Below are 17534 nucleotides of genomic sequence, written 5' to 3'. Positions count from 1 at the left end.
TGAAAACAGAAATATTTTCTTTAAATGACTGTTCTAACTTTAAAACTTTAAAATGAGATTACTGCATCTATACTGAATGCTTTTCATCACCTAACTTGAGAAGATGAAGCTAAGAACTAGAATGACAGGAAAGTAAACGGCACCTGAAATCAGTGTCCTAAATATCCTAATATTTATCCAAAAGAAGCAGGTTTTTGGACATATAAAAATGAATTTAGTTTGGGAAGCCCTAGAATTCAGAGTTAACATGTCCTCCACTAAGCTCCACATGAGATTTTTTTTTTTTTACTGGTTTTCTGCCCCACCCCCTCCACCGCCGCCACTGCAGTATTCCCTGTGTCTAGAACAGATCCTGAAACCAATGAATACTGAATGAATTAACATAATATGCATAAGGTCTTTTGTAAAAATGGATTAACATTGATTACCTTATATTACTGCTATTACCCAGCAGAGGAAAATTTGTCAGTTATAAGTATAAGGCCGAAAGCTAAAGCTCCACTCTCCACCACCCCCCCGCCCCACCTCAATTCAATGCTGAAAACATAATCAGAGGAAGATGTTTATATTCTCAGTTACATAAGAATGATAAGATTGATTACATTTATTGTGAATATATACAATCATATATATGTGTGTGTGTGTGTGTACACGGTGAGTAGTTAGAACAAATACTAACAATCTATTAGATTTTGATGCTAAACCTTACAGAGGTTTCATACAAAGGTAAGCAGAACTTTTAAAATCACTTCATCAGTTACCTTTCAAAGCATTAAATAGCACTCCAAATTTCTCAAGTATCCAATACAGCCTATTCATGGGGAACACTGAACTAATCTGAGGCCAACTGTCAGTGTTCCTATATTTTAAGATTTAGTGAACTGGTAATGAACAGTCTCTCGCTGTACCTTCAGTTATGCTAAAATGAGATTCTTAGTGATAGAAACTTCCATGTTCACAAATCATGGACAATGAGATAGGTTGAAGCCCTTAGTCGCCTCAAATGTTAGAGTAACGTTAAGAATCATGAAGAGAGTTGGTTAAAAATACAGATTCTTAGGTTCATCCCCAGAGATTTTGATTCAGCGAATCTGGTGTCCAGCCCAGAATCTGCATTTTTATTAAGTGAGTCAGGTGATTGTGATGCAAAAAGTCCTTAGAAGTTATCTCGGAAAAACCCTGGCTAAGAATGGGACTGGTCTTAAAATCCAGCTTTGCTTTCAGAGGGTGCATGGGATATCTATTAAATGTTACAATACAGACTTGGATGTAATTGCTTTAAAAACAGTGTTATTACCTTTTTATTTTTTATCCTCACCTTCTTTTAATTGTTTCTTTTTACTACTGTAGATTTATGTTACAAAAGGAAACAGAAGCCCCAAGGAGAAAATAATTCAGTGTAGGCTATGCTGGAGATAAAAATACCAGGCATTTCCTTGCCATCTTTTCAAACTTTCCCCCTTATGGTACTGGATGGGTTCTAGAGCCTTTGGGTCAGTCTCTGGGAAGGCTTCTAAAAACTCAGGAGATTTTTAGTTCAGAATTCTCTCATTAAATCTAGATTCTAAAATGGTTCAGGAGAGCTATGTTTTGGGACATTCAGTTTCCAGACATTAAAATTCATGGTTTCTGATGCATTTTCTACTGCTCTAAAATGGAGTATCTACAATACACGGGGTGGGGGAAAGCTACAAAATAATCCCATTTCTGTGAAAATACAACTGTGTGTACATTTGACCCTTGGACAACATGGGGGCTAGGGGCGCTAACTCTCCCAAAACTTTACTCATAGCCTGCTCTTGACTAGAAACCTTACTAATAACATAAACAGTCAATTAACAGATATTTTGTATGTGTGTTACATACTCATTCTGACAATAAAGCTAGAGAAAAGAAAATGTTAGGAAAATCATAAAGAAAATACACTTAATGTACTATATTTATTGGAGAAAGCCTGCATTATTTAAGTGGACCCAACCCCTTGTTGTTAGAGGGTCAACTATATTCTCATTCAACAAATTTTTCTGGGCGCCTGGGTGGCTCAGTCGTTAAGCATCTGTCTTCAGCTCAAGTCATGATCCCAGGGTCCTGGGATCGAGTCCCACATCGGGCTCCCTGCGCAGCGGGAAGCCTGCTTCTCCCTCTCCCACACTCCCTGCTGGTGTTCCCTCTCTCGCTGTCTCTCTCTCTGTTAAAAAATAAATAAAAAATCTTTAAAAAAAATTTTTTTTCTGAGCACCTATGTGCCAGGCACATTTGTATCTGTTGGGCTTTTTTTAAGTGCATTATTTTTATAATAAAAGATTAAAAAAATACTATATAATAAAAATCTGTGAGTTTTCCCTCAAATATATTTTATATGTATTATTATTCTGTCATTGGCAAAACCTTCACTACAAAATTATAAACCCATATTCTAAGAAAGAAAGATACAGGTAGAAAGCCATAAACCAAGTGAGGTACTCTGAATAAGATTACTCCAGAATTTAATTCAAGAAATTCTTCAGATAGTCTGAATTATCCAGAAACACAATAGAAGACTCTTAACTAGTTGATTAAGCAAGTCTCTAAACTAGCTCATCTGTCATCAAATATTTTCCTTGTCTAAGCTTTGTTTCGATCCCTTTCTTTCATCATGTAAACTGAGAAGAAATGAGCTTTTCTTCCATTACAAAGGACAATTTTTTGAGTCTTAACCAGAAAACTTTCCTGGATGTATAAAAGCATTTAGAAGTTTGAGAGCATTTTTATTTTGTTCTAAAGAGAAGAAAGTAAAATCATTTTTACAGTGAAAGCTTTTTTTTTTCCTTTTTTCTTCTTTAAAAGATTGTATTTACTTGAGAGACAGAGCACAAGTGGGGGAATGGAGGGGCAGAGGGAGAAGCAGGCTCCCTGTCTCCCCACTGAGCAGGGAGCCCAATGAGGCCCAATCCCAGGACCCGGAGATCATGATCTGAGCCAAAGGCAGCTGCTTAACCGGCTGAGCCACAGCAGTGAAAGCTTTTCACAACTAAACGTCAACTCTGCTTCCTGTACTTAAAGCTCATATGCAAGAACCACTTTTGAGATAACACTGGTTTAATCTTAGGAAAACATTAGCTACCTACTTCTTAAGGATTATCATTCTAAAAACTTGTTTAGTTTCATTAAACTATTAAAATTTTTTCACCTTTAAAACATATTTTTGCTATAGCCATTTATAAAATATTATCACCCCCGCTACTTAGGAAATTATGCAATTAATAAGCTTCATTTTAGAAATCTGATTTGCAATACATATATTATTTCTAAGGGAAAATTGGGTAGTTTTAAGCTAATATATATTTGGGGATGGGAGGATATTTTTCTCCTATAGGATACCGAAAAATATTAAGTATACCACTAAACTCTTAGATAAGACAAAAAATTAAATTCATGTACTTATTTTGTCTTCTAAGTGTATTCAATTTCTACAAAGCAAAAAGTAAACACTATCAAAACACTATTACAGTTTTCTAATTCAGTATTTAAAAATAATCCGGTATGCTTTTCCCATGAAAAGTCCCATTTACCAATACAATACTCTTTACTACCTGCAAGGCTGCAAACATCATCATTTCTTCTTCTGTGCACTCAATTTCTTCTAGGAGAATAGCCCATTTGGCCTGTTCATAAAGCTGATTGATTCTGATTGCATCATACTGCAGCAAAAGAGACACAATCCTTTTGTAATATATTACTTTTAACATAAAAAAGTTTGAAAACTGAATATTCACTTTCAAAGCTTGACAAAAAAGTTTTGAAATACATTTTTTTCCCTGGGATTTTTATTCAGTATCAAATACTCAATAATAAAGATACCTATAGGGTTAGGTATATGTATATATACCCACCTCTAATTTTTGCATTAAAAATGACATTAAAAAAACCAAAATGTTATTATTCAGTATTAGAAGTAAGATTCTGTATGCTATTTTACAGGGAAATAATCATTAGATATTACAGAGCTCTTAACAAAATGAACTTGAAAGATGACATTTAAAATAAGGTGAAAGTGACTGCTTTTCAGTATTGTTATTGCAACCTGTCACACTAAAATGTTACAATCAGAGAGTAAATTATTTCAGGGAACATCTTGCCCACTATGGAAAAGCATACTTAAACAAGTGTCCGGTCCCTGGAAACAGTAATTATTTTAAGAATCTGAAATAGAGAGTACATATATATACTTGTAGTAAAGATTTACTTATACGTTACTGAATTATCCATTTAGTTATGTTAATAAAAATTAACAGTAATGTCTTAACAATACTATTTTAGAATGTTAACAAAACAAGCAACTCCCCTTCCCCAGCAAATGTAACTATGTTCCCAAAACAGATTTGGTTTTACCTAAAATGAGACATGATGTGGCCTGAAAGGGGTTAAGATTTTTTGGGGGGTAGTTCTAAATTATACATTTTACTGTTACAAAAAGAATTACTTAAGCACATAATAAAAAATGGTAAGTATATACATTAAAATCTACACTATAATCTAGACATGAAAAGGATGAGAAATAGTCAAGAGAGGTTTTCCCCCCAAGGATGATAAATAAGGAAGCAAAAGATCCAAATCTCTGTGCCATGTGTTTTCTAGGGAAAAATACTCTAGATTTCATAGCAAATTTAATTCTTCTCAGAAAAGCAAAGTATTTCAGTAGCACAGATGATGTAGTCATTTGATAGTAAAAACATTACAATATTTGCCTATTAAATAGGAAGAAATGTAGACTTAAAGAATTTTTCTTTGAAGCAACATCTTTTGCCTTATAATTAGAAATCTGAAAGTCATTGAAAAGGTACTATTTCATAAAACTCTTCTTTTACCAAAAATACAGCTAAAGAGAGGTGTAAAAAAAAATCCCTAAAACTAACTTTACCAATTCTATAGTACAAAGCTAGTGCATTTAAAATACAAATCAATCAAAAATTCAATTATTTTAACAAAAAAGAAAAAGGCTGAATTATGCTTCCAACCTGCTAACACAATAGACTTATTTCAAATACAGATCCTTTTGTCTAAAGCTTGGGTTTTTAATATTATTCAGACTTGCTATATATAAATGATTCCTTAACCCACCAACTGCAAAAAAACAAACGTCCAAATGAAAAAAACAAAAAGGAAAAAAAGAAGAGATCCCTCTAAACCCTCGGTACCTTTGGATTCAAATCAAAAAAGCTGTAATACTTGAATCGAAGAAGCAAGGCCTCATTTTCCTTCACATCTTGTTCCATGAGAGATCGTGAGGAATCAAGCCACCTGGACAAATTAACAAGAGCAGTGGAACAACGCAAGACAAAATTAATAAAATGTTTCTACCTCTAGCTGGAGAAATTCTTCAATGTATCTATATTTTATTTTTTTTAAAGACTTATTTATTTATTTGAGAGAGAGCATGTACACAAGCAGGGGGAGGGGCAGAGGACAAGGGAGAGAGACTCTCAAGCAGAATCTGCACTGAGCACGGAGCCCAATGTGGGACTCGATTCCATGACCCAAGAGATCCTGACCCAAGCCACAATCACAAGTCGGATGCTTAACCAACTGAACCACACCCAGGTACCCCTCAACATACCTCTATTTTATAACTTACCCTTGGTTGATTTTTGCTTTGTCAAGAAGAGCCTGAGGCTTGAACATTTTCGCCAAAATTTCTGGTGATGTGATTGGCTGACTGACAGCAAGTATACCAGGGTTGCCTTCTGACAAAGCACTGTCACCGAACCAAGCAGAAGTCGGTGACAAGGGGCTTCCATCATGAGCATCGTAAGTGGGGGTCATTGTTTTACTATAAAGTCCTGGGCTTGAATATATACTTCCTAATAAATGACATGAAAAATAGGTAGTAAATATGAATTAAGTACAGAATCTTAGTTTTCAATAATACATGCTATATAAAGGAAACTGTGAAACAAAGCTTTGTTCTGGAAGGAAAGCTTAGTACATTATTTTACCTGTCTTGAAAACATGTAACATTAACTCTACCTGTGTAACATAAGAACATATAATAACAAGGTCAAAAAATATAAGTTGGCAGAAATATGGGGGAAAAAAATCAGTTCAAGGGAATTAGAAAAGTTAAGGATATAGCTGAAGCAGACAGACCAAGTTTTTTTTGTTTTGTTTTTTTTTAAGATTTTATTTATTTGACAGAGAGAGACACAGTGGGAGAGGGAACACAAGCAGGGCAAGTGGGAGAGGGAGAAGCAGGCTTCCCGCCGAGCAGGGAGCCCGATGTGGGGCTCGATCCCAGGACCCCGGGATCATGACCTGAGCTGAAGGCAGACGCTTAAGACTGAGCCACCCAGGTGCCCCCAAGTTTTTGTTTTTAATTGTGGCAAGGCTCACCTTTCAGAGGGCCAATGTAAAGAACATCAGTGCCTATAGGAAAGGAAAGAAAGGAATTCAGAAGGTAAAGGAAAGGTAACAATAGAAGACAGAAACAAAAGAATGAAAAGGAAAGGAAATGGAAAAAAAGAAAAAACAGACTTTTCCTAATGTGAACCATAAACTGAAGAAAATATTTCAAGTGAATTTAAGAGTAAAGAATCTTAGAAACTGTAACCTAAATTTTTTTTGTCCAATTCAAAAGAATAAAGTGCTCTAGTCAAATGTCCAGTGACAAACATAATCCACATTTATCACCCTTTGAAATTCATACCTTATTTTAAGATAGCTCAATGTAACTGAATAAATGCACATAAATTAAGAGAATAATTTTATGTTAATGTTTTCTCAGTGAATAGGTAAACTGGTTCCAACAGATTTACAAATAAAGTATTAAATGGGTAGATAACATTTTGCTAACAAAGATATATCTTATAATTAAGTCCCTAAAGGCAGGGATATTTTATTTTCCAATTCCCCAGTGTTCAATAGGGCTAACCATATAGTAGAGGCTATCTAAATAAAAACTTGTTGACTTAGTCAACTGACAATATATCCTCCATCATTTAAACTATAAAAATCAAGGAGACTGGATTAAATTAAGACTTAAAAGTTCAGAATAATGTTAAGTAAAAGCACCTCCCCTAGAAGTCCTAACTTAATTATATATTGTCTTCGTAATTTTTAAAAAGAAAATGTGTAAATGGGTATCACACTGTTAATGGATTATGGAAAGAGAATGGCTGTTTCCCTTACCTAATATAGGAATATACTTAGCAATTTCCTTTCCACTCTAACAACCCCTCCCCACCACCTCACTCAATGCAATGATAGAAACAATTACCTATGAAAAGTGGTGATCATGCTAGAGATTTTTGTAGTTGTCATGATCTAGTCTAGGAAGAGAACACAAAGAAAAAAAAAATCTTGCTAGCCACAGAGTATCTGATTTGATGTCCCTAGTATGTATTCTTCCAATGTTAATAATTAAAACAATTTGCAGTATCTAAACACTAAACATTGTTAAATAAGCAACAAAGAAAGCGGTCAATTCTCCTTTCTCAGCTTTAAAGAACACTGGGATAGTCAGTGATATCCTTAAATGCTAGAACTTTAAAATTATTAAGGGCATTTTGTGAAAGGGTTACTTGGGCACCCCATACTAATTAAAAGGGCTAAAAACATTATTGCAGCTCAGGCGGGCAAAGAATAATCCTGCTATATATGTAAAGAAGGGATAGAAAAACATTATCTTCTAGGCAAAATCTTCTCATTGTGTATTTCAAAGATCTAGCAAATAAATCTTTTACTAGGAATGTCAGAATATTGAAAATTCATTCCTAGTATGATGGACTATAATTACTATTTAGAATTAAATAGAGTTAGAATTGGCAATTTTCTTTTTTTTTTAAGACTTTATTTATTTATTTGAGAGAGAGAATGAGAGATAGAGAGCACGAGAGGGAAGAGGGTCAGAGGGAGAAGCAGACTCCCTGCTGAGCAGGGAGCCCGATGCGGGACTCGATCCTGGGAGTCCAGGATCATGACCTGAGCCAAAGGCAGTCGCCCAAACAACTGAGCCACCCAGGCGCCCAGAATTGGCAATTTTCTTTATGAGGTTTCTAAAACAAAATATACTCCCCTACAATAAACAACATTTAATAAAATCAGCCCTCTCAAATTCCTCTACTTTGTATATTTTTTTTAATTCTTTATTCTATTTTTTTTAAGATTTTATTTATTTGACAGAGAGAGACACAGCGAGAGAGGGAACACAAGCAGGGGGAGTGGGAGAGGGAGAAGCAGGCTTCCCACCGAGCAGGGAGCCCGATGCGGGGCTCGATCCCAGAACCCTGGGATCATGACCTGAGCCGAAGGCAGACGCTTAACGACTGAGCCACCCAGGCGCCCCTCTACGCTTCATTTTTGATCACTTCATTGTTTCTATTCTTATTTTGTTAGGCACTCCACAGTAATAACTTAATTAGTGTTTCCAACAATCCTATTATTCTCATCTTAGAGGAGCAAACTGAAGGACAGAGAGGTTAAGTAAGTTGTCCAGTGTCAAAAGCTATTACGTTTCAGAGCCAAGCTATAAATCAGTGAGTCTAACTGAAGCTATACACACCACCTCCTGGGTACCATAACTTATTTAAGCCATTCCCAATTGGTGTGCATTTATTTGTTTAGAATTTTGTTGACTTCACTACTGCTGCTGCAAACCTACCTTCCAACAAATGCCTTCCAACAGGTATGTTTGTACTTATTTCCCAATTCTAGCAACATTGCTGGGACAGAGGGTATGTGCATTTTACACTCCTTCTAAGTCTCAGTTCAGTGACAATCCCAACTACCTTATATTCCTGATTGCCCAATTTAAAACATATTTGAAGTATAAAGTTATTATAGGGTAAGATGAAGTAACATATTTAGTCAACAACAGAACAGAAGCTTGCTCAACTATACAGAACAGTAACAAAAATTATAAGGAGGAGAGAAAAATTCAACAAGCACTACAGTCTTGGGCCACCTACTACAAATATTAAAAACCTCATGTAACTTTAGAATCTGCCTGATAACTTGGTTACTATAAATTACATTCTTACATATTCTTTTTTAAAAGAGTGATAAAGTATTTAATCCATTTTAGAAAATTTCCCACCAAAATGTCAATCTCATACCATACTTAGTAAACAAATTTCAGGTGAATTAAATTTGAATTAAAAATAACAAATGTTGGTATTACAAATGAGTTAAAATATATAAATATGAAATAATTATATAAAAGTAGAAAAAGAAATATAGAAGAACTTTTCTAGTATTTGTGAAGATTTTCTTTACCAAGAATGAAAGCCCAGAACGATAAAGTAAATAACAAATTTGACTACATAAAAATGTAAAACTTTAGTACAGTAAAAAAGAAAAAAATTAAAAACAAAATGCCAATACAGGGAAAATATCTAACTTATCAGAATATTAGGTTATCACTAAAACACTGGAACTTTTTATTTTTTTAAAGATTTATTTATCTGACAGAGAGAGACACCGAGGGCAGGAACACAAGCAGGGGGAGTGGGAGAGGGAGAAGCAGGCTTCCCACTGAGCAGGAAGTGAGCAGGGAGCCTGATGTGGGGCTCCATCCCAGGACCCTGGGATCATGACCAGAGCCGAAGGCAGAGGCTTAACAACTGAGCTACCCAGGCGCCCCAGGCTGAAACTTTTTAAAAGCTTAATTCACAAACTCAATTCCCCAACCTATAAATATACCGTTTGGAATGGTTTTGTCTTCCAAATTCCTGGAACACTACTTTCTACAACTTTCATTTAGCATTTATATATTACCTCCTTAAATACAGTAACAGTTTTTCAGTTAGCCTTAAAAGCTTTTTTTTTTTTTTTTAAGATTTTATTTATTTTTTGACAGAGATAGTGAGAGAGGGAACACAAGCAGGAGGAGTGGGAGAGGGAGAAGCGGGAGAAGCAGGGGGAGTGGGAGAGGGAGAAGCAGGCTTCCGATCATGACCTGAGCCAAATAGCCTAAAAACTTCTTAAGAGTTAAGGATTTTCTTATTTTTTGGTATCCCCGAAGTTCAATCAGTACATGAGTAGGGGCATAAAGGTTACAAGTTATGTGACGTCAGACGTTCCTAACCTTAACTGTGCCATTTCTTCAACCTTAAAATGAGTAATAACATAATCTGCAATGGGTTGTAGTGAGAATTAAGTGAGTTTCCACAAGTAAAATACATTAAATTTAATTTCCATGAGTATAATGTGTAAAATGGGCATATAGTAAGCACTAAATTGTTTCCATTATCATCATCACCCCACAATTTAAAAAACCAAGAATGAACTGAATTAGTTAAATTAGTTTACTTACTGACTGAGGGACCTACTTCCTAAGAAATGGATTTATAAATGCCATTTATAAATGGCTGATAGACACATGGGAAACTGTAATGTCCAGTCCCTGTGTATGCCCAGGACTAAATAAATAACCATGTAATTTAATTAGTCATCTAGCTCCCCAAAAGACACTGCCTATGCTCCTGCTGAATGCCACATGCTAAGTTAGGTTCTGGTAACAAAAATGTGAGCGACAGTTCCATCATGCCAGGACCTCACAATTTGAAAGGTAAGAACATGCAGTACAATACCAAACACAGAAAAGTCTGGTGTCTTAAAATAGAAGGATACCTAATTCAGGTTGGGGAGGTAATGGAAGGAAATCTAAGAAAGCTTCTTAAAGGGGCAAAACCTTAAAGGAAAAAGGTGAAAAGGCAAAGGGACCAGTATATGCAAAGCACAAAGATTTTAAGTAACCCACAGAAGTAATAATGTCTTAGTAAGTGTGGTTTTCACAGAATACAGAAAAAAGGAACTAAATACTAAAAAACTGTCCAATTTTTTACAATGCAAAAAACTGAGCCCAGTTAAGGTATTGCCCCTTTTTTATTCTTCCGGAGCAGAGAACCAGCCTTCCTTTTTATTGATGCAACTATGAACACCTGACACGATGATTTGCACATGACAGACCCTAGTGGTGATTTCATGATTGAGGGAAAAAATGCTGAAGGAGAGTTTTTTTAAAGTTGATCACTCTCCTACCTATGTAAACCATTTGTCAAAAGACCACAAACATAGAGACACAGCCATGGTTTTCACACTATGCCTCTGCTTAGTCTAACAAAGTCTCACCTGATCCAGGAGTGATAAGAGGCCCCTCTAATTCAAGTGCCTCATCTTCAGACTGGTCATCTAACTTTTTCTTTTTTTTCTTAGTTGGATCTCTGGGTTTTTTCAAGAGAGAAAGTTCTTCAGGGTGTCTGATATCTGTTAAAATAAGAAGAAACATTATTTAGTAGCATAATGGAAAATTTAAATACTTTACATCTGGTAAATCCATCTATTAATCCAGTCCAGTATAATAATTCATAATTTCCATCTGTGTATGTATGTGTTTATGTTTTGCCAGATGTTAATGCCATGCAAAAGACTGAAGTTTGGCACTTCTACAAATAATCTACCAAAGCATTCAATTCATAACCATTTAATGAATGTAGCAGCCTCGAAGTGTAGAGATAACAATCTGCTAGGGTACAGAGAGAAAATATTAGAACTTATTTATTATTTATTTTTTTAACTAAAACCATAAAAAAATTTAAATTTATATCCTAGCCACAGCAACTAGGCAAGAAAAAGAAAAACATACCAATTGGAAAGGAAGAAGTGAAACTGTCACTATGTGCAGATGACATGATACTATATATAGAAAACCTTAACTACTCCATCAAAAACCATTAGAACTAATAAACTAGTAAAATTCAGTGAAGTAGCAAGGTTAAAAAAAAAATCAATATACAAAAACCTGTTGTATTCTTTTTGGGGCACGTGGGTGGCTAAGTCAGTTAAGCATCTGCCTTTGGCTCAGGTCATGATCCCCTTCCCCCACTCATGTTCTCTCTTGCTCTCTAATAAATAAATAAAATCTTTAAAAAAAGGGTTGTGTTTCTATACATAAACAATAAACTATGAGAAACAGAAACTGAGAAAACTGATCCCATTCACAACTACATCAAAAAAGTAAAATACCTAGGAATAAATTTTTGGGTTTTTTAGTTTTGTTTTTTTTTTTAAAGATTTTTATTTATTTATGAGAGAGTGGTGCATGCGTGGGAGCATGAGCACGGGGAAGGGCAGAGGGGGAGGAAGAAGGACAAGCAGACTGTGTGATGAGCACAGAGCCCATTGCAGGGCTGGATCTCATGACCCTGAGATCATGACCTGAGCCAAAACCAAGAGTCAGATGTTCAACTGACTGAGCTACCCAGCCACCCTTCTAAGAATAAATTTAACCAAAGAAGTGAAAGACCTATTCAATGAAAACTATAAAGACTTGATGAAAAAAAAATAAAGACACAAATAAATGGAAAGATATTACGTGTTTGTGGTTTGGAAGAATCAATATTAATAAAATAGCCATGTTACCCAAAGCAATCTACAGATTTAATGCAATCCCTATTGAAATTCTAATAATTCTAATGATACTTTTCACAGAACTAGAACAAATAATTCTAAAATTTGTATGGAACCAAAGACGACCATGACCAGCAAAAATAATCCTGATAAAGAAGAACAAAGCCGAAGGTATACACGCTTGATTTTAAACTATACTACGGGGCGCCTGGGTGGCTTAGCCGTTGGGTGCCTGCCTTTAGCTCAGGTCATGATCCTAGGGTCCTGGGATTGAGCCCTGCATCGGGCTCCCTGCTTGGCAGGAAGCCTGCTTCTCCCTCTCCCACTCCTCCTGCTTGTGTTCCCTCTCTTGCTGTCAATCTCTCCGTCAAGAAAATAAATTAAAAAAAAATCTTGGGGCGCCTGGGTGGCTCAGATGGTTAAGGGTCTGCCTTTGGCTCAGGCCATGATCCCAGGGTCCTGGGATCGAGTCCCACATCAGGCTTCCTGTTCCTTGGGAGCCTGCTTCTCCTCTGCCTCTCTCTTTCTCTCTCTGTCTCTCATGAATAAATAAAATAAAATCTTTAAAAAAAAAAATCTTTAAAAAAAATTATACTACAAAGCTGTAGTAATCAAAACTGTACAGTATTTGCATAAAAATGGACATATAAATCAATGGAACAGATAAAGAGCCTGAGAATATATACATACATATGTGGTCAATTAATGACAAAGGAGCTAAGCATATACAATGGGAAAAGGATGGTTTCCTCAGTAAATGACGCTGGGAAAACTGGACAGGTATATTCAAAAGAATGAAACTGGACCATATACAAAACCTCACTCAAAATGGATTAGAGACTTGAATGTAAGACCTGAAACCATAAAACTCCTAGAAGAAAACATGTGGTAAGCTCTTTGACATCAGTCTTAGCAATTTTTTTTTTTGATCTGACTCCAAAGACAAGGGAAACAAAATAAACAAAGGAGACTGCATCAAACTAAAAAGTTTCTACATAGCAAAGGAAACCAACAAAATCAAAAGACAACCTACTGAATAGAAGATATTTGCAAATCATATATCCAGTAACAGATTAGTACCCAAAATAAGTAAACAATTCATACAACCCAGTAACAGGAAAGCAAACAATCCAATTAGAGGATCTGAATAGACATTTTTCCAAAGAAGACAACAGAGAGCCAACAGGCACATGAAAAGATGCTCCACATCACTCATCACCAGGGAAATGCAAATCAAAACCACAATATTATCACCTTACACCTGTCAGAATGGTTATTATGAAAAAAATATTAAGTGTTAGAATATGGAGAAAAGGGAAATCTTGTGCACCATTTAGGAATGTAAACTGGTGCAGTCGCTATGGAAAACAGTATGGAGGTCCCTCAAAAACTTAAAACTAGAACTAAGATTATGATCTAGCAGTTCAATTACTGGGCATCTATCCAAAGATAACAAAAAAACACTAATCCAAAAAGGTTTATGTTTACTGAAGCATTATTTATAATAACCAAGATATGGAAGCAACCTAAGTGTCCACTGATAGATGAATGGATAAAGATGTGGTGTGTGTACACGTACACACACACACACACACAGACACAGGAATATTACTCAACCACAAAAAAGAATGAAATCTTGCCATTTGCAGCAACATGGATGGACCTAGAGGATATTATGCTAAGTGAAATGAGTAAGAGAAAGACAAACACCACAATTTTATTTATATGTGGAATGTAAAAAACCAAACCAAACCAAACCAAGATGCAGAGATACAGAGAACAAATTGGTGTTTGCTAGCAGAGAGGGGAGTTGTGAGGGGGCAGGTGCAATGGGTGGAGGGGGATCAAGAAGTTCAAGTTCTGCAACGCCTGGGTGGCTCAGTCAGTTAAGCATCTGCCTTTGGCTCAAGTCATGATCCCAGGGTCCTGGGACTGAGTCCCACATTGGGCTCCTTGCTCGGCAGGGAGTCTGCTTCTCCCTCTGCCTGCCGCTCCTCCTACTTGTGCTCTCTCTCTGACAAATAAATAAAAACCTTAAAAAAAAAAATACAAGTTCCCAGTTATAAAATAGATAAGCCACGGGGATGTGATATGCAGCATGGGGAATACAGTCAATAATACAGTATTAATTTTGTATGGTGATGGCAGAATGAATATGATGGTCATTTTGCAATGTATGTAAGTGTTGATTCACTATGCTGTACACTTGATACTATTATAATATTTATGTCAATTATGCCTCAATTTTTTAAAAAAGCTTTATATTATTGGGTAGCCTATATTCATTCTGTATGTTGTAAGTTACACATGATACATGAAGTAAATGTAAATACTTTCATATCATTACCAAATCTCAAAGTTTTAATTGATTCAACCTCTTCTACCTTGTATGAAATGACAAGTTTCTGTGTTTATCTTATTCATATGAAGAATCTGGTAAGAGGCAAAAATGTTAAATGAAAGTAACAAAAAGAATTAACAATGACCCATATGAATAGTTATAGAACATTATATTTTATATTACATACCATGTCCATGAATTGCAAGAATTGTTAAGAAGTCAGTTTCCCCTAAATTGAGCTAAAGATTCAATGGAATCCAAGTCAAAATCCAAACCTGCTCTTTTATACAAGATGAAAAGCTGATTGTAAAATATGTGTGGAAATGAAAACAAACAGAATAGTCTAAGCAATTTTTAAAAAGACTAAAGTTGGAGGGACTACTCGACATCATATAGCTACAACAATCAAGACAGTGCAATTATTAGCTAAATGATAAGGTGTATATATGAAGAGGACCCAGAAGCAGATCCATATATAGGTGGTCAATTATTTTGGACAAAGGTGCCATGGCAATTCAAGAGGAAAGGAAAATCTTACCAATGAACGATGCTAAATGAGAGATTCACAGATTTAAAAAAAAAACCCACATTAACCCTTATCTAATATATAAAAATTAATTCTAAGTGGATCATAGACCTAAAAGAAAATAAGGAGACAAAGATTTCTTACATAGAATACATAGACTCCACAAAAAATTATCCTTTATTAAAAAACAAAACTAACAGAAGCACCTGGGTGGCTTAGTCAGTTAAGCATCAGGGAAATGCAAGTTAAAACTATGAGAAGTATTATATACCCATCAGAGTAGCCAACATTAACAAGACTGTAACAGCCAGTGTTGGTGAGGATGTGGAGGCACTGGAACTCTCATACCCAGCCAGTGGGAATGGGAAATGAGACAATTTTTTAAAAGTTTGGCAGTTTCTTATAAAGTTAAACATATACAACTTCACCATTCTACTTCTACTTATTTACTCAAGAAAATGAAAAGCACATATTGTAACAGTTGTACTCACTGAAGCCAAAACTAGAAACAACCCAAATTGATAAACAAAATGTGGTATTTTCGTATCAGTGGAATACTGATACAAAAATGTAGTGTGTAGATGTTCCAATGTAGAGTAGTGTGATACTACTCACAATGGAACACAACTCATCAGTAAAAAGAAACAATGGAGACATACAATAACATGAATGTATCTCAAAATCCTTACATTAAGTAGAAGAAGCCAACTAGAGAAGCATATATATGATTCTGTTCATAAAATTCCAGAAAATGACAATAAATCTGTGTGAAAGAGCAAATAAATAGTTGTCTGACTAAAGTTTGAGGGCTAATAGAAATATTTTCTATCCTGTGGTATAGTTTCACAGATATAAACATCTGTGAAAACTCATCAAATTGTATACTTCAAATGGGTACAGTTTATTATACACCAATTATACCAAAATTAGGTTAATTTAAAAATAAAGGGTGTAAAGAGGAGAGCCAAGAAAAACCAAAAATGAAAAATGCAGCAGAAAGGAGGAGGACTAGGTCTGTATATTTGGTAACACTACACTCACTGTTTGTCAGTGTCTTAAGTAGAATAGACAACAAAATTCAAACCACTGCATAACTTGTAATGCTACAGATTGCTAAAAATTACTGGATCAGATGGAGTTTTCCATTCGGCAGTTTGTATCTTCAGGAGCTCACAATATCCACTAGATTCAATCCAGTATTACAAATTCAGGAAGCTTTTTGTTTGTAGGGGACCTGAAACCAGGATGGAGCAGACTGCTGTAGAGCTGGTGGGACACAGTTTGAGGCAGAAACACACAGCCAAACTAGCTGCATTCAGATCTCAGCTCCACTATTTATTGTGACGTTGGACAAGCTTACTCAGCTTGCCAGTGTCTGAGTTTTCTCATCTGTAAAATGAGAATAATAGTACCTCAGAAGGTTGTTGTGAAAATTAAATGACTAATACAGGTAACATTCCCTGAACAAGGCCTGGCACATAACAAGTACTTCGTTAAGTACTGGGTATTAATGTCTTTCTCTAGTTAAAAAAATATGCAATTATGGTAGAAATTTGGAAATGACAAAAGTATAAATAACTGAGTCATTTAAAACCTATTCTTGAAAAATGGAATATGGCTATGTAAATAAGGGATTATGTTAATAGACATATAAAATTCTACTGTGTAAATGTAGCATAATTTAACCATTCTTCTAATACTGAGCCCATTATAAATAATGATTTTACAAACATCTGTGTACGTATTTTTCCACATTTTATTTCTTCAAGAATGCATTGGAGTGGAATTACTAGGTCAAAGGTTATAATAATTTTAAGGCAAAAGTGGAGCAAGTTGGGCACATGTGTTTTTTAAAGCTTTGCTTACTTGAAAAACAGTATGTTTATTTCCTTGTTTTAATTTACATTTATTTACTAGTGATGTACATCTCAAGAGTTTTTAGCCATTTATATTTCCTTCACTGATTTTTCTATTAGGTTTCTTCATTTTTTTTCTATTAGGTTTCTTCAAATCAGAGTTAATTTTCATGTAAATTGGATGGTAGCAATCACTGCAAACCACACTGGAGTTTCTTTTTTAAAAAAATCTATTTTAGGGGCACCTGGGTGGCTCAGTCAGTTAAGCGTCTGCCTTCAGCTCAGGTCATGATCCTGGGGTCCTGGAATAAAGCCCTGCATATGGCTCTCCACTCAGCAGGAAGTCTGCTTCTCCCCCTCCCTCTGCTGCTCATGCTCTCTCTCTCATTCTCTCTCGAATAAATAAAATTGTTTAAAAAAATCTATA

At 35.3% G+C, this 17534-nt stretch overlaps 1 protein-coding gene across 3 annotated transcripts in view; it reads right to left on the bottom strand.

The window, feature by feature from the left end:
• Nucleotides 1–17534, bottom strand: part of FERMT2 (FERM domain containing kindlin 2) — a 90388-nt gene that overhangs the window by 15064 nt on the left and 57790 nt on the right. For 2 of the 3 annotated variants that reach the window (XM_028099002.2, XM_028098993.2), the window contains exons 3-6: nucleotides 11107–11241; nucleotides 5615–5840; nucleotides 5178–5280; nucleotides 3573–3680 (exon numbers count right to left, since the gene is read on the bottom strand). In XM_028099002.2, coding sequence (XP_027954803.1) covers nucleotides 3573–3680; nucleotides 5178–5280; nucleotides 5615–5840; nucleotides 11107–11241 — 572 coding nt within the window. Of the gene's footprint in view, nucleotides 1–3572; nucleotides 3681–5177; nucleotides 5281–5614; nucleotides 5841–6369; nucleotides 6403–11106; nucleotides 11242–17534 lie in introns of all 3 variants that reach the window. The other variant, XM_088025043.1, reaches the window with a different exon arrangement.

Source organism: Eumetopias jubatus, unplaced genomic scaffold (genome assembly GCF_037043125.1).
Source record: "Eumetopias jubatus isolate StellerSeaLion01/CBP00866 unplaced genomic scaffold, mEumJub1_p1.0 scaffold_7, whole genome shotgun sequence".
Classification (NCBI taxonomy): domain Eukaryota; kingdom Metazoa; phylum Chordata; class Mammalia; order Carnivora; family Otariidae; genus Eumetopias; species Eumetopias jubatus.
The sequence above is the reverse complement of the archived record's forward strand: the minus strand, read 5'-3'. Positions and strand labels throughout refer to the sequence as shown.